Source organism: Hyaena hyaena, unplaced genomic scaffold (genome assembly GCF_003009895.1).
Source record: "Hyaena hyaena isolate Hyena2069 unplaced genomic scaffold, ASM300989v1 scaffold_187, whole genome shotgun sequence".
Classification (NCBI taxonomy): Eukaryota; Metazoa; Chordata; class Mammalia; order Carnivora; family Hyaenidae; genus Hyaena; species Hyaena hyaena.
The window spans coordinates 1,519,631-1,542,925 of record NW_024080820.1 but is presented as its reverse complement, the minus strand read 5'-3'; the positions used below and the strand labels follow the sequence as shown (position 1 = coordinate 1,542,925).

Here is a 23,295-nt window from a genome sequence, read left to right as displayed (position 1 = left end):
AAAGCAACTAAATCTTATAAATGCTTCTTACCTACAATAAAAACAGAATAAAGGATCAAATTTTACCACCATTTCAAAGGTACTACATTTTCTCCAAGATAATTACAAAACTAAAATTGACTTTCTCTTACACTTTTACGCTTTTATTCTAAAATTTAAAACCAACATAAAAAAAATTAAAAAGAAACCAGGGCCAGAAAAATGGATACCATAATGTATATGCCAGCAAAATTTATCCTCAGTAAAATGCTACTTTTTAAACTGGAAAATTACTCACATTTTTTAATATAATTAAAAACAAACATAGCCTACCCATGACAAAAATGAACAAAACCTGACACAGTACATCTGTTACTTGGTATAGTTAAACATTCCTATAACCAGACTCTACGTGCAAATGACTATATTAAAAAAAATTGACCATCTTTATACTCAAAAACACTTGAAAATACCTACTGAAAAGCATGAAAGATAGCCTTTAATGACAGCATGCACCATGTTTACTCAGATCTAATAGATGCAACACGAAGGCAGAAAAAAGCGGCAATGATAATTTTGGACGGGGAACCAGCATTTATTCTTTCTCTCTCCCAAGGAGAGTCAAGGTAGGAATACGTATCATTAAAGACTCATATACTCATGTAAAAATCAGGAAAGTTACTCTTGATATTAGATGACAGGAACAAATATTAAACAGTTTACAAAATTTATAACCAGAAAGACATATAAGCATTTTAAAACAAATTAACCCACTGCTAACATAACATTCAGTCAACAACTACTTAACTTACAAAAGTCTTACACATCACCACCAAAATTTTACATAGATATTGGGCATATCATTTTATTAACATAATCATATTAATTAAAATAATTTTTAAAAAGCAGGTTTTTTTCTAAGTGGGATTTAGAACGCTACAGGAAGACCTCAGTAAATAATCAGAATCTTCAAATCAACATAACTATACATTAAATGTCTTCAACCATAACCTTTTATTTTGCTTCAAAGTATACCGTATTGATACAAAGCAAAAAGGCTTTAAATTTCTACTAATTAGTCTGAATACTATATACCTTTCTTGAAAACTAAATTTTTCCTAAAAGAAAGAATGCAAAGAAAAATATCATAAACTTATATTGGGTTTAAAAAGGACGTACATTTCATTAGTAATGAGTAGTTATTAAATTCATTTCCCTTCACCAGAAGTGGTATTTTCTAAATTGTGAAGGAGACAGTGTATGCTAGATTATTATAGTCAGGAACCCAAAATTCTCATTCCCACTTAGCTGACAATCACTGCATGTCCTTGGGCAAATCACTAAGCTTCTCTGAATCCTGGTTTTTCTCAATTTTGAAATATACAAGTTTGACTAGATGATCTATCTACCTCTAAAGTTCCTTCCAGGTCTAATACTTTTTCTCACCAAAAAGAAAATATTTCTTTGTGCTGAAATTGTGACAAATAATGGAAACATAAATCAGAAGATTAGGGAGAATTTTTTCCACTTATAAAAGCCCAATGAAAATATTCTGCACTGTGCAGGGAGCATGATTTACGACTTTGGGAAGGTTATAAAGAGCTGGAAGGAATAAAATATAAAACAGCACTGATTTAAATCTACCTCTCATAAACTATGATAAGTCTCCTAACAGCTATGAAGGAGAGCCTTCTACTTTTAAAGATTAATAACTCTCAATTTCTGGTAAAAGCAAGCAGAACTCAATCGGCAGGCAGGACTTAACCAGAAGGGGAGAGTGTCCTGGTACAGGGAGGACAGCATCTGGGGGCAAAGCAGAGGCGGCCACGACCGGCCCATGTGGAGAGAAGTCAGAATAGCAACCTTGATTTAGAGAAGGGGCCGAGAGAGCAGAGCAGGAGACGGATAGATGGCTCTCTGGAGAACACAAAATATATCGAAGCATGGCCTTTGCTGTAGTCTGCAGGCAGATACCACTGGGCATTCTGTCTGTTTGCATTTATTTGGAAAAGGAATTAGGTAACATGGAATGGAATTTTCCAATGCGAATGGAAGATGAAAATCATTACAAAGGAAGAGGTGATGGATGGCCAGAATCCAAGCAGAATGGATTTGGACTTGAGAGACTGGCAAGGTGAGAGATGCAGCAAGCAACAAGAACAGCTGCCTCTGAAGATAAAAGAACGACCTGCCCTCTCCTCATCTGCCTGCCTCCCTCCCTTTCTAATTGGGAGGTCGTTTCCAACCATTCAGGGGAAAGAAGTCAAGGCTCTCAACCACTTTCATCCACTTAAGAATGTCTTTAATTATTTTAACTTCCATTCTCTCTTGTCTCTTCTAATCCGAAAGGTTAACTACTACTCACCACCCCCACACCACCCTGCTCTAAAGCAATGCCGGCCAGTGTCATTCTCTGTAACGATCAGAATGTTCTGTATCTGCACATTCCAACAAGGTAGCCACTAGCGCATGTGGCAACTAAACAACTGAAATGCTTACAAAGCAAGTGAAGAACTGATTTTTCATTTTGATTTAATTTTAATTAATTTAAATAGCTACATGTATTTAGTGGCTCCTTTATATCCTGACCTACCTAGAACCCCTTCTACAACCTCTGGAACCCTATGTGACTTATAATCAACTTCTCTATCCCACTGTTTCCTCCCCCTCCGTTTAACTTACACATGGATCCAAATGTCTCCCAGCTTAAACAACGAAAACTCAAATGTTCCTTTAACCTTGTTTGTTCCTCACAGTTACTGGTTTATGGTATTTGCATCAAAGGAAGTGCTTTCAAAGAACATTCTATCTACAATCCCTATCCAAACCTTTATAGTCAGAAACGTTTCAGAATTCGGTTTCTCGGATTTTAGAAAAATGTCATATAGTACATGGCCCTTATATTACTTAATATCCATCCATTCAGGGATCTGAAGCAGCAATGCATAAGCAAACATTAATATTTCTACAACAAAATGCAGGAAAATCAGATTTAAGATAAAGAATACAAATAGACTTATGTCAGTGTAGGTCAGGGTCTGAAATGAATTAAGTCAGATTTTTTCATCAGTTTAATTATTAAAAAAGCTTTGTAGGGGCGCCCAGCTGGCTCAGTTCATAGAGCAGGCTACTCTCGATCTCAGGGTCGAGAGTTCAAGCTCCGTGTTAGAAAAATAAATAACAAAAATTTAAAAAACTAAAGCTTTGTGGCTGTCAGAGCTATTTGGATTTTAAGATTTTAAATAAGGAATTGCAAACCAGTACTTTCTAATTCTTCACTTTCCACCGCAAACTAGATTCAAAGAACAAAGGAAGGAAAACGAATATCTGTTGAGAGCCCATTTCTTGCCAGGCATTACCTCTGATTATTTCATCTGATTCCAAAAGTTCTTTAAGAGAGGCATTATCATCTCCATTCGGGAGATCAAGAAACTGAAGGATCACAAATTAGTTACTTGCCTAAAGTCACATAGCTAGCCAATGTCAATCATTCAAATCCAGGCCTTAATCCAAAGGTGATGGTGTTTCTCTTACATTCTGTGATCTTCAAAGCTAGTATTTACACAAACTTCACAAAGCATTTTCGTTTTCTCACTTGACAACAGTTCTGTAAGGCAGGTAATTATTATTTTTCTCACATTATAGACAAAAAAGCTGAAAGCCTTTAAGATCAGCCTAACAAGTGTAACCTCTTTGAAGCCTCCCTGAGGCCCAATTTACCACTTCTTTGCTAGATCACTAAACACTGTTAGTATTTCTGATTAATGGGACATATTAGTAATTTTTCCTTGTATTTCTATACCTTCTAATAGTCTAAGAGACTTTCTTGGGGACAAGAACCAGGTCTTATTCATCTATCTTCTTCCACACCTAGCTGAGTGCTGGACACCTACTGGACTTAAAAAATGTAGAATGAATGAAGAAACAAATGAACAAACAAACATGCTGAGTTTAGGCTGATGGTGGAACATACAAGTGATATCCAGCAGAAAAGGTCATCAAAAGTTTATACATACGTTGGACCATAAAATGTTGAAATTCATTTCAAGAGAAGTTTCTACCTTGGGCAATATGATCAGTAATACCAGTGGGAGTAGATTCATTCATAGAAGCACTGAATGGAATTGGCTCATAATGAGGAAGCATCTCTTTTTCTATGTTGTCAGCTGCTGGAGATGTCACAAAAGATGAATGACCACTCACATCTGAGTCATATTTTGACTTCTGAGAATAGTGCCTGGAATTCAAATCGTTAAGAAACACACCTTAAAAAGTGTGTTAGGATATAAAAACCAGTTATCTTATTTTCTAAAGGAATCATATAATTTTAACACGGCCATTTGTAATAGCAAAAGAAGTCTGTTTCTCTCTACCACAAAAACCTTGAAAATATGTTCTGACCCATTAATACAATTTAAAAACCGTCACTCTTAATATAGAAGAAAAGTGTATCTCCAATTTTCTAATTCCTAAGCTTCAGAGATCAATTTCATGTGTTTACAGTCTTTAGAAAAAAGTTCTTCAAATCAGAAAGTGTGTCCAGTTCCCACATTAACTGGAAAGTTACTGCCATAGCTAACAGGCCATAAACACTACTTTGCTAATGCAGATACCTAAGGATTACTAGCATTCATGTCGTTTATCATTTATAACAATTTATCTATTAAATCTACTTCATGACATTGTTATTTATCTACCTATCCAGATGGACAGGGTTTATTTATTTAAACATAATTAAAACAAAAATTTGGAGGATATATATACATAACAGAAGGATTAAGAGATGGGAGTGATAAAATTTGGGAATTCAAAAGAAAAATCCAAAATATAGTAATCAAAAGTGTTTGCCAAATTAAAATCCTTTATTCTGGGGTAAGTATTCCCAGTAGGATGCAGCTCTAAATAAACAAAGGTAGGGGTGCCTGGTTGGCTCAGTTGGTAGAGCATGGAGACTCTTGATCTTGGGGTCATAAGTTCAAGCCTCACGTTGAGGGTAGTTTACTCAAATTTTTAAAAAGTAAGTAAAAACAAAAGCAGACACATTTTACTCTAATTAAAACAAAGTTTTAGCTTCCTGGAAAATGGCAAGTTTCCAATGGTCTTTCAAGTTAGGCAATGCTTTGTGCCCTCAATCATGGTGATATCCACTTGTAATTTTTTAGTTAAACTTAAAAACCTTTAATAAAAATCAGTTTGGCCTACCCAGATGGTGAAGATCGCCGTGCCTGTCCTGAGCGTAAAGCTTCTCCAAGAGGGGAATTCTCAAGATTCTTGAACTTCTCTTGGCAAGTTTTCACGTAAGAAAGCTTTCCCGCAAAATATCCCATGATACAAGCAACTTATTTGTAAAAACAAACAAAAAAATGTGACTCAATGTGCATATTTAGATAAAAATCTCTCCTAGAAGGAAGCTTGTTAAGAAATGTGATCCTGAATAGAGGTCGTGGGTATGGTAAGACTAAGATTTCTCAAAATAATGTTACAAGTACCATTATATCAGCTTCAGAGTAAACAGAGTCTAAAGATACAATTCACTTTCACAAAATAAAATCCAAAATAAAATTGCTTCCAGATATATAAATTCTGCTTTCTAATTATTAACATAGACAGGGAAGATGTAGTAAAAGTATAAGGAAATGTGGACTTAAAACAGAGTTCTAGCCTAATCACAAGGACTTCAGGCCATTTCTTTTCCTGTAAAATGAGAATCCTACTGTTTGACATGCTAATTTCATAAAACTGGTTTTAAAATTAGGTACTTGCCTTAAAATAATGAATTATGAAGTGATACCTAAATGTGGCTACTGGTGTGTCATTGTGTTTTATTTCCAATATAAAAGAGAGGCTAACCTGGTAAGATTCATAAAAAAGCCTCAGGTGCTCTTTTTCTTAAAGCAATTTATTAGCTTCTTTCCTATAAACCATACTATATTATGTATGCATATATGTAATATATACGTATATACATACATATATGTGTAATACTAAAGTAAATTATGCTTACTTACACTTTAAAATGCAAAGAGATTTTTAAAAGACTTAATTTTAAGACAGTTTGGTTCATCAGCACTTAACAACTTTCTTTCCTCATAAACCAACAGAATTTATTTTAAAATACCGTATCACTACAAGTTACTTAAAAGTAATAGTTTTATTATATTATAAAGAAAAAAGATCCTCCTAGTAACTTGTGATTCTTAAGGCTAACAATAAAATGTCCAGGTAGTCAGTCGATTTAATGAAAAGCTTAAATAAACTAGTCAAAAGAAATAAACCAAATAATTGTTAGGAATTAGATGAAACAAAACATTTGGTAAAAACTAATTATTTTACTTAGGTAAGAAAACTAGGGTTGTTCAGGGGCGCCTGGGTGGCTCAGTCAGCTAAGTGCCTGACTTCGGCTTAGGTTATGATCTTGCAGTCCACGAGTTTGAGTCCTACATCAGCTTCTGTGCCTGCTTTGGGTTCTGTGTCTCCCTCGCTCTCTGCCCCTCCCCCACTCATACTGTGTCTCTCAAAAATAAATAAATGTCAAAAAATAAAAGTAAAAAAAAAAAAAACTAGGGTTGTTCATACTTACATATAAGCTTAGGGATGGAACCATATTTGGGATGACTTGAGAGGATTCCTAAAGATAAAAGAGTAGACACTTGTTAGTAACACTGCTAGAAATATACACATTTACATAATTAAGATATTTTCTCTTTTATTAAAATAAAATAGGCTTATGCCAAGTTTATGCTGAGAGTACATAAGAAAATTTGGGGTGCCTAGGTGGCTCAGTTGGTTAAGCATCCGACTTCAGCTCAGGTCATGGTCTCATGGTTTGTGGGTTTGAGCCCTGCATCGGGTTCTGTGCTGGCAGCTCAGAGCTTGGAGCCTGTTTCAGATTCTGTGTCCCCCTCTCGCTCTCTGCCCCTCCCCCACACATGCTCGCTTGCTCCCTCTCTCTCAAAAATAAATAAAAACCATAAAAAATTTTTTTAGAAAGTATGTAAGAAAATGACACAAATAAGAAAACTATTTCTGTGAAGCATAATCTGGTCTCTTCTGTGAGACAAAAGCAATTAATCTGGAATTGTAGCATAAAGATATATCTGTTTCTCAGCAGCTTTGGGCAACCCACAAAGATAAAAGGAAAAATCAGTATGGACTACCTTTAAATACTACCTGACAACATTAGCTCTCTCCATAGCCCAGAGAAGTTTAAAGCCATAACTATTTAAACTAGAGAACCAAAGGTGCCTGGGTGCTCGGTCGGTTAAGCGTTGGACTCTTCATTCCGGCTCAGGTCAGGATCTCAGTTTGTGAGTTTGAGCTGTGCATTCAGATTTGCGTTGACAGTGCAGAGCCTGCTTGGGACTCTGTCCCTCCCCCACTAGTTCTCGCTCTCAAAAATAAATAAACCTCTTTTTAAAAGAGACAACCAAGTAAATCCAGTATCGACAGAAAAATGAAATCCAAAGACTCTACAATCTATCAGCATAGGTGAATTTAACAAGATCACTAGAAATATAAAGTCAATACACAAAAAACATATGTATTATTTCTACATACCAAAGACAGACAAACCAACCAAACCTTTTTGAAAGAGACAAAAACCATCAAAGATCCAGGAGCAATCTAGTGAAAATTTCAAAGACTTGTACCCTGCAAACTACAAAACTTACTGACAGAAATGAAAGCTAAATGGAGGAATACACCATGTCCATGAAAGACTAAATACTGTAAATATGGCAATTCTCCATAAGTTCAATGCAATCCTGATTAAAAATCAAAGACTGTGTTCCCAGAAGTTGAAAAGCTTATTCTAAAAATCACGTGGAAATACAAGAACAAGGCAATATTGAAAAACAACAAAAAACTGGAAAAAGTGCAATAAATATACAGACCAAAACCAGGAGTCCAGAAACAGACAAACACACAGTCACTTATGAAAAAGGCAACACTGCATGCAGTGAACAAAGACAGTGCTTTCAAAATACGGTGCTGAGTCACCTTCACGTACAAAAGGGGGTAAATGTACCTTGACCCTAACTCATACAACACAGGCATGCATACCTCAGAAATACTGCAGGTTCAGTTCAAGAGCACCATGATAAAGCGAGTTATCACAAAAAAGCAAGTCAAATGACGTTTTTTGTTTTCCAGAGCATGGATAAATGTTTATGCTATACTGTAATCTCTCTTTTTTTTAACATTTTATTTTTGAGAAACAGAGCATGAGCGGGGGAGAGGCAGACAGAGAGGGAAACAGAATTTGAAACAAGCTCCAGGCTCTCAGCTGTCACCAAAGAGCATAACGCGGGGCTTGAACTTGAAAACCGAGACATCATGACCTGGGCTGAAGTCAAACACTCCACCAACTGAGTCACCCAGGCACCCCTGTAATCTTAATATTAAGTGTACAATACTAAGTGTACAATTTTTATGTCTATAAAATAAAATACTTTATTGCTAAGAAATGCTATCCATCATCTGAGCCTTTAGAGAACTGTAATCACTGATCACTGTAACAAATATAATAAGGAGAACATCTGAAATATTATGAGAATTGCCAAAATGTCAGAGATGCAAAGTGAGCAAATGCTGTTGAAAAATGGTGCCGGTAAGAATTGTTCAGAGGACGGTTGCCACACACCTTAGATTTGTAACGAGTTAATACCTGTGAAGTGCAATAAAGCAAAGCACAATAAAACTAGATATTCCTGTATTCGAAAACAATTTCAGATACTTGAAAACTTAGGTAGGAAAGAAAAATAAAGCCTATAGAAAAAGACGTAAGAGATTCTTCATGTTCTTTTAATACACAAAGATCTTAGAGCACAAAGAACCCTCATCATAAAAAAAATGATAAATTAGACTCAATCATATTGAGAACTAGTTAATCAGTGGGAAAAAATAATCACAATACATACATCTGACAAGATTCACTTCCAGAACATACAGAGAACTCTCACAAAACCAACAGAAAAGGAAAACTGAATGGAAAAATGGACAATAGGCTTGGACAACTTCACAAAAGAATATATTCAAGTGAGCTAAAAACAAAAGAAAAGGTCCTCAACTTGATCCGTCATCAGAGATGCAAATTAAAACCACAATGCAATCAGTATCACTATTCACTCACCACAATGGCTAAAATTCAAAAGACGTGAAAATAGCAAGTGTTGGAGATAATGTGACACAAATAAAACTCCACAAATAAATCGGTGTGAGAGTGTAAATAGATCTAAACAATCTAGAAAGCTTGGAAGTATCTACCAAAGCTAAATATATACATAATCTACAACCCAGCAAAATGTCTACCAAAAGATGTGGTCTTTATTCATAACAGAACTATTTGTAATAGTCAGAACAGTAAACTACCCAAATGCCACTGTACAATAGGATGGATATACTGCTGTGGTATATTTACACAGCAGAAAACTACATGGCAACGAGAATATATAATCTACAATTACATGCAACAATGTGGGCGAATCTAGTCATGTGCTGGAAAACCAGCTCTCCAAATAAATAGTCCTGATTTGTAATGATCAACTGCTGTGGAATAAATACTTGCACCATGACCAATGTCAAGCTATCAATGGATTAAAACTGGCTTGCCAAGTTCTTGAAAATTTAACCACCAGCCATCTGGAGGGGGTACAAGCCAGTTCCAGCATACCAATGAATCTCCTAACATTGAAAGAAGGTATATAAAAGAATACTTACTTGTATGATGTCATTAATACAAGGTATAAAAACAGAACTAAATTATGCTGTTAGCCTCAGTTATACAAGTGAGATAAGGCGAAAAAGGAAGATGGTAACAAAACCTACTTTCATACAAAAGAGTTGTTCTTTCATTCTGTCACCAAATAGTTACATACAACTTACAACAGATGCTACATACTAGAAAGTAGGAATAAACAATGAACAAGATTCTCTCTTTACCACCTCACTGAGTTTTTACAGCCTAGACAGGGAATGAAGACAATCAATACAGTGTGGTCTTAGTTATCCACTCAAATATTTGAGTATCTACTACATGCACTGTGGCCTTTTGTCAATGCCAGAGACAGTCTGTTTCCTAAAGGGAAGTAGCAAGAATAGAAGCAAACAGACTTGTTGGAGGTTAATACTCTTGACAATAGATGGTTGCATGAATTATAGAGGTTGTGCAGATGGAGGTAGAAAGTTTACAGAGATATTTAAGGGCTGGACTAGAATGGACATTTATTCCACAAGGCAAATATGGGATAGAAGTTAAGGATAATGTCTAAGGATAATGTCTAAGCATCCTGGAAGAGTGGTACCATTCAGACATGGGGAAAACAAGAGAAACTGATATGGGGGGAAATGAACTCAGTTTGGGATGAAATAGGTCAGTCTGAGGAGCCTGTAAGGAGGGCCATCCATATAAAGATATGCAGAATATGGTTCTGGAGCAGGTGTCTAGGCTAGGGATAATCATGGGGATTTACAGCAAAACATGGTCGCTGAAGCTCACATTACTACTGGGTAACAGTGTATATACAGACTGAAGACTGAAAGTCGAAGATTAACTCTGAGGAACACAAGTGAAGGATGAAAACCCACATCAGAATATTAAGTACCAGCAGGTCTGAGATTTTTGTCTCAGTGCTAGCTACTAGAAATAGTGTATGGTACGTATCAGACACTCAAAAAAACATGAAAAAACAGGGGAGGTGCCACAGGCAGGAGAAAAATCAAAATATGCTGTCACAGAAGCCAAGAAAAGAGAATGTCTCAAAGACTAGTTAAAGTTGTATAACCAGCGAGAACAAAACTGCCCATGGAATTTAAGTAACAAGGTTTGTTGGTAACCATTCAAAGTTTTGGTAAATGTTAGGGGCACCTGGATGGCTCAATCGGTTAAGAGTCCAACTCTTGATTTTGGCTCAGGTCACGATCTCACGGTTCATGGGATTGAGGCCCCATGTTTGGCTCTGTGCCAACAGCATGGAGGCTGCTTGGAATTTGCTCTCTTTCAAAAATAAATAAACTTAAAAGTTTTGGTACATGTTGGAACACATGCAGAATTTTTTGACACAGACCGCTTGGGTTAAAAGAAGTTAAGGAGCGCCTGGGTGGCTTAGTCGGTGAAGCGTCCGACTTTTGCTTAGGTCATGATCTCACAGTTCGTGGGTTCGAGCCCTGCATCAGGCTCTGTGCTGACTGCCAGCTCAGAGCCCGGAGCCTGTTTCAGAGTCTGTGACCCGCCTCTCTCTCTGACCTTCCCCTGCTCACGCTGTCTCTCTCTCCTAGAAATAAATAAAACATTAAAAAAAAAAAAAAGTTGAAAGTGAGGTGCTCATTCATGAAGTCTGGCTTCAAATGCAAAGAGTTGGAAAGGGATGGAGGAAAGGTTTTTCTTTTTTGTGTTCTCAAGTTAAAACAGACCTGGATGTATTTAAATGTTTTGATAGTAAGAGAATGAGTAGTGATGGAGCAGCTAAGACTACGTTGAGTATGACACTGTGGATGAACACACATATAAAATGTTAGGCAATTTGATTAAATACGAAATGTCTTGATGGATTTTGGATTCCTTTTCTAAAGTCTTTTCCAATTTTTCTTTTCTTTAAATAATTTACTAACGTTTATTTATTTTTGAGAGAGCGAGAGCAAGCACGGGAGGTGCAGAGAGACAGGGAGACGAGGACCTGAAGTAGGCTCCGTGCCGACACCAGAGAGCCCAACATGGGGCTCAAACTCACAAACTGTGAGACATGATTGGAATGGAAGTTGGACACTCAACCGACTGAGCCACCCAAGTACCCTCCAATTTCTTTTGTTGAGACTGACAACAAATCTTTAATACGGCAATAATAAAAACTCTTAATCTTGGGAAAGCTACCTGAGTAATGTATCAATGTTTTTTTATTTTTTATTCCAAATTATCAAAACCCTAAAAGTAACAACAAATTCTGACAGTTATTATACATGTTATATAATAAGCATTATCCCATAAGCTAGGTTAAATCATTTTCAGTGATTTAATCTTTCTAAAAAATGGATAATGGAATTCTACTGTAAGGTTCCAGGCTCAGACATGAAGGACAATTACAGAGGCAGATTCTTGAACAATATTGTTGATTATGGTAGGACTTTTGCAAATGAAACCACAGAGGCATAAATCGCCATTGATGACAAGTCAATTAATCACCAAAAGGTGACTAAGAATCCAGAAAGATTTTAGCTGTAAGAAAAATCTGCCTCCTAAGTTACAGGTTCTAACATTGTCAGTGGGCTTCACCCTGTCCAGTAACAGTTCTGTCATGAAATATCTGCAACTAAAAAAGGGGATTTCTGCCTCAATCAGCTGTGTCATTAGTTATGTGTGGGAGAAAGGCATTTCTAAGCCAAGTAGGGTACTGGCTTCCGCAGCACATATACCAAGCCAAGCAGGAAAAACAAACAAAAACAAAACAAAAAAAACCCAAAACAGCAGGGGCGAGATTTTATTGCTAAAGTTAGAAGGTCTGTCTAACTGAGGAGGTACCATCTGATTCTCCAAACCACTACCACTTCTGCCTTAACCTTCAAGCTCTCCAGTCTCCTACCCTACTTAAGCCCAAAAGCTCCAGAAGTTTCTACCCTCTTCTGGGATACCTCATTCCAAGGATATAAAGTTCACGAAATAAATGTATTAAGCATTTAATTTTAACATATGGAGACTGAAAGATTTAAAAATTACACTCAATACCCACACACGAATACACCATAATATTCACGCCAAGAGAATCTGGGACAAAAAGTGTCCCCAGCCCCCTCTACTATAAGACAAAGCTCTGGTCCAAGGAGCGGGGGAACACAGACCTTTAAGACAGTGTATGTGAATCATCTGGAGTTTGTTAAAACACAGAGTTTCCTGAACCCTACTCTGAGATTCTGATTAAGGAAATGCATGAATTTGCATTTCTAAAAAGATCCTAGGTGATAGTGATGTTGGTGGCCTTCCTAGACCAGGTTGGTCTACCTGTTTGCAAACCTTCTGCAGGTTTTTAGCTACTTTTTGCTCTTGGCCATCAAATTTCAAACCAAGACATCTGAGTCAGCAGGTCCATAGAGACATAACTCTCCTGATATTGTAGAAGTGTATCACTGAGCATGTTTAATATCATACATTATTACACTTTATCTAAAAATGAAAAAAATAACATTAAAAACATAATATCTAAAACGCTAAGTAAATTTGAAGTTTAAATATTTACCTTTACTAATTAATCCTTGAGTAATCAACATACTTGTTGCAGCCAAAGGCACAGCTACAGGAGAAAAAAGAATTTGTCAACATCAACAAAAGAACAGATTTTGTCTGAGTTCATCAGGATAAATGTGTATCAGTAAAACCATCTAGGAAGTATGTTGCAAATTAACATATTTAAAAAAGAATTTTCCATTTTTAAAAGCTGTATTACACAAGTCAATAAAAATAGAAAAGAAACATTTTAAGCTTAAGAAAATATTACAACACATTAAACTATAATTCAAGAACCATGTAGATTTGGCTTTAAAAGAACCATTCATTAATATCATTTAAGGCAACATACTGAATAGTGACCAAAAATTCTGTACTAGATAAAGGAGGAATACACTAATGAGAGGCAAGAAGTATAATTATAAATAGTAACAGCCACTACTGAATAATAACTCAATTCCATGGACCATGTTAAGTGCCTTATGTACATTTTCTCATTTACTTTTTACTACATCTCTGTAATATACAGTATTTTTTACTACCACCTTTTAAAGATAAAGAAACTGAAACTTAGAAATGTCAAGTAATTTGCTCATATAGCAAACTTCAATGGTAGGTTCCAAATGCTAATAGTCTGTCTCTCAAGCTTTCAAATTCTATAGTATGCTGTATGAACCAAAACACAGAATGTATTTGTCTACAGTTATACTGTGACTGGGGCAAGAACAAGCATAAATTTTAAATACTCATGCTTTTTATTCTAAACCATTGAATTCCTTAAAACTAAGTGAAATAGTGCATATTACAAAATATTAGTGTGTCAACTACATTAAAAAAAAGAAAATATCTACATACATATACATATTAATCCAGAGTGAAAAATCCAAAGCTCTCTATTATAATCTCAAAGGCACTCATAATTTAAAACTCACTTTTCAGGGCATCTGAGTGGCTCAGTTAAGTGTCTGACTTCAACTCAGGTCTTGATCTCACAGTTCATGAGCTCAAGCCCCATGTCAGGCTCTGTGCTGACACCTTGGAGCCTGCTTCAGATTCTATGTCTCCCTCTCTCTCTACCCTGCCCCTGCTCACACTGTCTCAAAATTAAATAAATGTTAAAAAATTTTTTTGTTTTAAAAATCATTTTTCTATACCAGCACTGTCCAATAGAATTTTATGATGATGGGAGTAGCCTGTATCCATGATTTCCAGTTAGGTAGTATGCAGAAAAGGCTTAAAATATGAGCCCCGAGATTCGTATCCATTTATTTATTTATTTATTTATTTACTTACTTACTTACTTAAAAACTGTTTCTGGGGTGCCTGGGTGGCTCAGTTGGTTAAGCATCCGACTTCAGCTCAGGTCATGATCTCACAGTTTGTGGGTTCGAGCCCCGCATCAGGTTGTGCTGACAGCCAGCTCAGAGGCTGGAGCCTGTTTCAGATTCTGTGTCTCCTTCTCTCTCTGACCCTCCCCTTCTCTCTCTCTCTCTCAGAAATCAATAAAATATAAAATAAATAAATAAATAAAAACTGTTTTTTTTTTTTTAATTTTTTATTTTTATTTATTTCTAGGAGAGAGGGAGAGAAAGACAGCGTGAGCAGGGGAGGGTCAGAGAGAGAGGGAGACACAGACTCTGAAATAGGCTCTAGGCTCTGAGCTGGCAGTCAGTACAGAGCCCGACGCGGGGCTCGAACTCACGAACCGCGAGATCATGACCTAAGCAAAAGTCGGACGCTTAACTGACTAAGCCACCCAGGCGCCAATAAAAACTGTTTCTAATGTTTTATTGATTTTTGAGAGAGACAGACAGTACAAGCTGGAGAGGGGAAGAGAGGAAGGGAGACCTAGAATCTGAAGCAGGCTCCAAGTGGTAAGCACAGAGCCAGGTGCAGGGCTGGAACTCATGAACTTCGAGATCATAATGTGAGCCAAAGTCGGACGCTTAACCGACTGAGCTACCCAGGCACCCCGAGACTGATATCCTTAAGAAGAGCTCCTTACAAGGTCCTTGGCTGATGTTAAACAGTTCCCTACAAGTGATATAAAACTTTACCTGAATGGTAAGTGGCTCACTGTGCCTAAACTGCTAATGCAAATACACCTGCTTTCCTTCTAAGGGTCTGGAATTTTGGTACCTGCTAGACTGAGGGTGGTGTATGTGACCAGTTCCCAGTAAAAACCCCAGGCACTGAGTCTCTATTGAGACTCCTTGGCAGGTAACACTTCACTTGTATTACCCCAACTGCTAGCTGGAGAAACTTTCAGGCCCTTTTGCGTGTGACTCCCCTAGGAGAGGAGCCTCGAAGCCTCTGCCTGGTGTGTCTGGTCTCCTCTGGACTTCACCCCATATTTCCTTTTGTTGATTTTGCTTTGTATCCTTCCTGCTGTTATTTTAAATTGAAGTAGCTACATGTGGCTGCTACACTGGACAGCACAGTTCCAGACCAGGGGCTGGGAAACATTCTGTAAAGAGCTGGATGGTAAATATTTTCGGTTTTGTGGGCCCAGGGTCTCTCTGTCCCATCTACTCAACTTTTAAAGCAAAAGCCCCAAGACAATACTAAACAAAGTAACAGAGATATATTCCACTAAAACTTACTTATGGATGCAAAAATATAAATTTCATGTGATTTTCACATGTAACAGAATATTTTTCTTTTGTTTTTTTCCAACTATTTAAAAATAAACATGGGTGGCTCAGTCGGGAAGTGTCTGACTTCGGCTCAGGTCATGATCTCATGGTTTGTGGGTTTGAGCCCCACATCGGGCTCTGTGCTAACAGCTAGCTCAGAGCCTGGAGCCCCCTCTCTCTCTGACCCTTCCCTGCTCATGTTCTCTCTCTCTCTCAGAAATAAATTTTTAAAAAATTTTTAAAAATTAAAAATAAACATGTAAACAGTAATCTAACCCACAGCCATACAAAAACAGATTTGGCCCTTAGGCTATAGTTTGCTCAACTCTGGTCTAGACTATATGAGCAATCTAAGAACTAAGGTAATTAAGATGTCCATATTATTAAAGGTTGCATGATTAAAATCCGTAATTTTGGAACAGCTTTACCATCACAAATAATCAGCAGAAACCGTAAGGTTTGAATCCCTGGTCTACTACTTACAAATGGATTTTACCCTTGCTAGAAAAATGCTTTAAGATTCATTAAAATACCTTTAGGTATTATCATTTAAAGTTTTTTGAAGGAGAAGTCCGTTTTAATTATAGCATCAGTACATTTGTAATCATTCTTTTCCTTCAGCTTGATTCAAGAATTGCAACATGAAAAGATGTAAGAATTATATAAGAACAAAAAGTGTTGAGTCAGTTGGCCATCTCCACAATGGACAATGCTGTCCCCATTTCACTCTGTCCTTAGGCCAAGATGGTATAATGCAAAGAGTAACAGTTTGGTTAAGAAGATTCTAGTACTAGTTCTGCCATTCACACTATGTCTTCACACAAATCTCTTAACTTCTTCTCATGTTATAAAGAATAGTGGTTTAGAACTAAGGTCTCTCTAGGGTGCCTGGGTGGCTCAGTGGGTTAAGAGCCCGACTCTTGATTTCGGCTCAGGTCATGATCTCGCATCACTGGTGAGATGGAGCCTCATGTTAGGCTCTGCACTGGCAGCTTGGAGCCTGCTTGGAATTCTCTCCCTCTCCCTCTGTCCCTCTCAGTTTGCTAGTGCAAACTCACACACTCTCTCTCTCAAACTAAATAAACTTTAAAAAATAACAAGGGGGGGCACCTGGGTGGCTCAGTCGGATGAGAGTCTGACTTCGGCTCAGGTCATGATCTCGTGGTTCACAAGTTCGAGCCCTGTGTTGAGCTCTGTGCTGACAGCTTTGGATTCTGTGTCGCTGTCTCTCTGCCCCTCCCCCACTCACATTTGGTTTCTTTTTTTCTCTCTCAAAAGTAATTTTAAAAATTTAAAAAAAAAAAAAGAATTAAGGTCTAACTCATGTGTTCTGTCACAATAAAAGAGAATGGTAAAACCGAAACAGACTTCAGAAATTTCTAGTTTTTATTCTAACGAGAGTAAAGGGATACTCAGAATCATGTGCCCAAAGCAACACAGATAGGTAACTTGTGGTAGAGCTGAAACTAAAACCCAAGTCTCCTGGCTCCCTGGTCCGTGGCCTTATTCCCCTACAATGCATGAAGTCTACCTCAAGACTTGGCCCTCAGGCTATGGTTTGCTCACCTATGGTCTATCTGCTCAACCCTATTTCAAGGGGCACCTGGGTGCCTCAGCCAGTTCCAAGTCTTGACTTCAGCTCAGGTCATGATCTCGCAAACCTGTGAGCCTCACATCAGGCTCACTGCTGTCAACTGCCATCAGCACAGAGCTGGCTTCGGATCCTCTGTCTCCCTCTCTCTCTCTCTGACCCTCCCTCGTATGCATGCGCTCTCCTCTCAAAACTAAACACAAAAAAAAATAATAATAATCTGTTTCTTTTGGCAAATGAATAATACTGCTGACTGCAAGCAATTTTACATTATGACCATAGTCCCAACCATATCCAATACAAGGAATCCTAAAATTCCTTAAACTCTTCTCCTCTTAGAATAGCAAAATGCCACACTAAATTCATAATAGTATTCAACTGAAACTTTTATTTCATTAATCACAGTAGCACTTACCATTTAATATAGATGACTTAACACTTACAAAATAAATTGAATTAATCCCCATAATAATCCCATGAAATGAGTTGTTATCCCCATTGCATAAATAAGGAAACTGAGGCATACAGACATCAGGTGCTAGGCCAAAATCTCACAGCTAATAAATCAGTGATGGGGCTGGGATTTGGATCCAGACAGGCATCAAAGTCTATGCTCATCATACACTACACTGTTTCATCAGGAAACCAGTAGAACACATATATATGATCCACAAAATCTATAAATGATGCATCAAACCAGTATGAATTCCTACATCTTTTCAGTAATTCCAGAGGTTAAGAACTACTGGAACGTGCAATACACATTAAACAGACCCTCTTCTGCGGATCCTTTCATCACCCGTATGTTTGGGCACAGAGCTGTGTTTCGTCAGTACACAGGGCCACACCATCAAACAACTAGAAATAAGATCCCTTCATAATTATATTTTAAAATTTAAAAAGCAGACTAAAGTAGAATTTAAAAAAACTTTAAAATTTAAAAAGCAGACTAAAGTAGAATTTAAAAAAAATTAAAGAAAGAAAATGACCCACTAGATCAAATCTAATTTTAAACCAAGATGAATGTATTTAACAGATCTAAAAATTATGTAAAAATTACCTTGGTAAGGACTTTTTGTACCCATTCCTACTTCCATCACACTTTTAAATCACTGGCCAGAAGATGATGCTCCCCAAAGTAACATGGATTCCATTATTCCTTTATACATTAACATGATATACTGCATATTTAACGTGTTAAACACGCGCATCTTTACATGAAGATACAAATGTTAATGTACCGAATTTCCTGATGCACGACTATTAGTTCTCCTGATACTTGTACACTATCATCTGTGGTTACAACCAAGGTTCTGTGTTCTATGCCTGACGTTACTGCAATATGCAACATCTAGCCTCTCTGTTTTAAAAGTAATCATATATTATATTAAGGTACTAATAGAAATTATTCAGTAATTTCCCAGTAATTCAGATATGGTATACAACTAATGAGCTGGGTTTTAACCTCTTCTTATTATATGCTTTCTATCTTGTGATTAATTGGGTTTTTTTTGGTTTTTTTTTTTTTTTGAAGACTTTATTCCTAAGTAAACATGGGGCTCAAACTCAAACCCCGAGATCAAGAGTCACATGGTCTAGCAACAGAGCTGGCCAAGTACCCTGTGGTTAATCTATTTTAATACACAGAATTAATTACCGAGGCTTCTATTGTTCAGACGCTAATGTGCTACTTTTAACAGTCAGGCCTACATGAGTACTCCATCTACTGACCACAGTTCTTCAATACTTTTAGTACAATGCTGTCAGGGCTATTTAGAATGTAAAACTTGTACAGTAGCATAAATTTATTATCCAGAAACCAATCTAGACACTACAGTAGCTACATGGTCATGAGCTTAACGTTACATTGATCTCAAACCCCCATGTACCAGACTGGTCTTTTCCTTAATTCTGTGTCAACAAGAGACTTGAAAAGAGATCACTTTATCGACTCTATGCAACCTACGAAAATGAAATACATGTTGCCAGAGCACGATTACATTCCCAGAGAAATTATTCCCCAACTATGAGCCATGAAAACTTTTTACAAGTCTCTGATCTATGATGGCAATGGACATAAAACAATTCTTCTCAACTGCAGATGCATCATCATCTAATTCTTATTCAAGTTCTTTCTACCTTGAAAGCTCTGTTAAGTCTCTGAATATTAGACTGAAGATAAAAGGCACAAGATTATATGAGAGCTAATATTTCTTCTTGGTCTTTGTTGATTCTTTTACCACCACTTGTTTCCTTACCCAGGGGTACTACCCAAATGTATTCCACCATTCCTACTATTAACTACATGACAGATACTATTATCAGTTTTATGCTCTTATTTTTATGCTTAATTCCTTGAACTCACCAATACAACACACCTCAAACCCTAATTTCTCCCATACTCCTTTGTTTCTCTCTAGTTGCTTACAGATCTTCCACAATCAAATGTTACGCCAGGAAATCAAAGTGTAACTAAATTTGTTTCCTCCTTCAAACAGGAACTCTCTCAAACCACCTTTTAATCAGTAATGTCACCATTAGTTGGTCTCCTAAGCTGGACCTCTTTAAGTTAATACACCCTATAGTCAGTTTATTTAAAAATCATGTTATGTATCCTTTAAAAAAAAATCTTCCAGGGGGTGCCTGGTCATCGGCTCTTGATTTCAACTCGTCATGATCTCATAGTTCAGCAGTTCGAGCCCCACATCAGGTTTCATGTTGACAGTGCAGAGACTCCTTGGGATTCTCTCTCTGTCTCTCAAAATAAATAAACTTAAAAACCTGCCAATGCCATCCCACCTGGCCTGGTCCAAATGACACTACAATCAATGATATCTCTGCACTAACCATATATATGTCTGATTTACTGTCAAAAGCTCATAACAGATTTCACAAAGTAGAACTCATCCTTCTAACCCGTCCTGCAACCCTGCTACCAAATCTTCCTTTAAAAAATTTACGACCCAACCCTTTAGCCCTAGAACCTAAAGAGTATAATGAATCCAATCTTTAACTTCTTGGTATTATGTTTTTCTACCCCCAGCAAAAGACCCCTATTTCCTTTTTTTTTTTTAATGTTTTATTTATTTCTAGGAGAGAGAGAGAGAGAGAGAGACAGTGTGAGCAGGGGAGGGTCAGAGAGAGAGGGAGTCACAGATTGAAACAGGCTCCAGGCTCTGAGCTGGTAGTCAGCACAGAGCCCGACACGGGGCTCGAACCCGCGAACCGCGAGATCATGACCCAAGTGAAAGTCGGACGCTTAACCGACTAAGCCACCCAGGCGCCCCAAGACCCCTATTTCCAATCAGTTCAGCCTCAAGGCTCCAGTAGAGATCAAGTTATTGTAGACTCTGCCTTTGCTCACTGTTCCTTCCATCTAAATGTTCCTCCAACATTCTCCATTTACCTCAAGTCCTTATTAGTTGTTAAGATGCATTTATTTACTAAGGCCTTTTTTAGGTAAATCAACTCCAATTAACATCCCTTTTTAAAATTCCCACTATCATTATGCACTTAATCTTTCTCTAAGTGTTTCATGTGTTACCAATGTCTCTATTACAACTAAAAAACTACTTTAGGACAAAGACTTGGTCTCATAAAATTTATCTTCCAAGTACTGTTAAGCATAAACACCAGGCCAACAGATGAAAATATACATCTTCTTTAATTATTTAAGTCATCTCCCTTTCTAAAATTCTATTCTCCTTTTTGGTAGAATTGCTTTATCTGAAAGAACTGCAGTGACCAGTCGTTGAGTTCCTGAAGCAACTCCAGGATTCTGTTCCAAGGTAAGGCTGTTTTATACTGCTTTCAACATAATCTCTCGATTTAAAAAACAAAATCTTCATGTATAAGGTCTCTAGTCACAAATCCGCTAGCAGTGTAACAGTATTTCAGAATAATCAAGTGGAAACTACTGGGGTTTTATCAGTAAGTTAGAAGGCTTAAGAGTTAAAATCCCAAACTTCTGTCTCAGACAGACTTGGCTTCAAGTCCAGACATAACAACTTACCAGCTGTGTAACACTGGTCAATTCATTTAACATCTCTAACTCTTAAAGTCTTTATCTGTAAGGTGAGGGTAATAGTTATCAGTCTTACTGGGTTGTTTTCATATAATCCATGTACATACAGTAAATGCTAACTATCACTGTCACCAACAAAATTAACTCAGTTTTGAATAAAGTTCTAAACATTATTACTAAACGTATACAATTCATTTTCCTTCATCAATCTCTTTTAGCAATAACCACACTACACCAAAAGTAAGCCCATTTTTCTATATGAGGTCACAATAATTTCAGGTTCTAAAAGTCAAATTTTGAGGTCGCCTGGGTGGCTCAGTTGGTTAAGCGTCCAATTCTTGATTTCCGCTCCCGGTTCATGAGATTGAGCCTGGCACCTGGCTGTGCACTGGTAGCACAGAGGCAGTTGGAATTCTCTCCTTCTCTCTCTGCCCCCTACCACTCGTGTGTGCACATGCACTCTCTCTCAAAATAAACATTAAATATCAAAAAAAGTCATGGGGCACCTGGGTGGCTCAGTCGGTTAAGCATCCAGCTTTGACTCAGGTCACGATCTCACAGTTCTTCATTTCGAACCCTGTGTTGGGCTTTGTGCTGACAGCTCAGAGCCTGGAGCCTGATTCATATTCTAAGTCTCCCTCTCGGTTTCTCACGCACTTGCACTCTCTCTCTCAAAAATAAATAAGGTGTTTTTTTTTTAAAAAGGTCAAATTTTGTTGATTAGAAAATTTAACTTACATCTGAACCAGAAGCTTTCATCATTGCACTCTGCGAAGACTCTTCTTTCTTCCTCTGTCGGAATGTAATCAGCTCCTATGTCTTTTTACCAAGGAAAATTGGCAAACGTTAAAATGCCCATGGAAAAGCTAAGACTAAAAATTTAATTTAGTCTGAACGTTAACAAAACACTCCCAATTTTTTAAAATGAAGTAATGAAAAACTGGCTTGTAAATTTTTAACAAATTGACTTCAAACAGAAATTAGTGCTACTATCTACTAGTCAGAATTAGCTACATAACGTGGTAGTCCAGTGCAAAATGAAAATTTGGAACCACTGTTCAAATTATTAAGAACTTCAAATGGCAACAGATAATTAAACCAAGTGTGAGGGAGCCTTGGTGGCTCAGTCAGTTACTTTGGCTCAGGTCATGATCTCCAGCTCGAAGACTCATGAGTTCAAGTCGTGCATTGGGCTCTGCGCTGATTGATGGCTCAGAGCCTAGAGCCTGCTTCTGATTCTGTGTGTGTCTCTCTTTCTGCCCCTCCCCTGCTCATGCTCTGTCTCTTTCAAAAATCTATAAACATTAAAAAAATTAAAAAAAAGAAAAGAAACCCAAGTGTGTGTCACTGCATTGGTCACATACTCAAGACAGTCCAGTTGCTATTATTCAAGGCAAGGAGTTTTTCTACATGGAAAGTGCTTCTAATAACAAATATTTAATATTGATAATTACGGGGAATTGGTCTTGGAACTTCCGCATTCGGCTCTCGAAAATCAGCCCTCCCATTCATCTTTCCTGCATCAAAAACATTTATGTTAAGTATTAAAAATGGTTATATACACCAAAATAAATCAAGATATAGTAAAATCACTAGTCTACATGGTAATCAAGCAAATAGTTACTAAACACTACTACATCTGAAGTACTTGATATAATAAAAAGTCACCTAAATACAAGTCACAGACCTAATAACTAATTTGGAACTGATTATTCATCTTAGGTCCTTTGACTGTAAAAAGAACAAACAATAGGTCCTTTGTAAGTATTTATCAACAGATTGTATCAAATTAAGATATAATAGGATATCGATAAAACAGACACACTTTTCCTCCTGAAGCTGGTTACTTCACATT

General features: G+C 37.1%; 1 protein-coding gene across 4 annotated transcripts in view; it reads right to left on the bottom strand.

Annotated features, from left to right (window-relative positions):
- The window catches only part of OCIAD1 (OCIA domain containing 1), a 28,093-nt gene that overhangs the window by 3,658 nt on the left and 1,140 nt on the right, over positions 1 to 23,295 (bottom strand). For 3 of the 4 annotated variants that reach the window (XM_039241077.1, XM_039241075.1, XM_039241078.1), the window contains exons 2-7: positions 22,895 to 22,957; positions 22,179 to 22,259; positions 13,203 to 13,256; positions 6,560 to 6,607; positions 5,182 to 5,317; positions 4,041 to 4,216 (exon numbers count right to left, since the gene is read on the bottom strand). In XM_039241077.1, the coding sequence (XP_039097008.1) occupies positions 4,041 to 4,216; positions 5,182 to 5,317; positions 6,560 to 6,607; positions 13,203 to 13,256; positions 22,179 to 22,259; positions 22,895 to 22,952 (553 nt within the window). In that variant the 5' untranslated portion in view covers positions 22,953 to 22,957. Of the gene's footprint in view, positions 1 to 3,995; positions 4,217 to 5,181; positions 5,318 to 6,559; positions 6,608 to 13,202; positions 13,257 to 22,178; positions 22,260 to 22,894; positions 22,958 to 23,295 lie in introns of all 4 variants that reach the window. The other variant, XM_039241076.1, reaches the window with a different exon arrangement.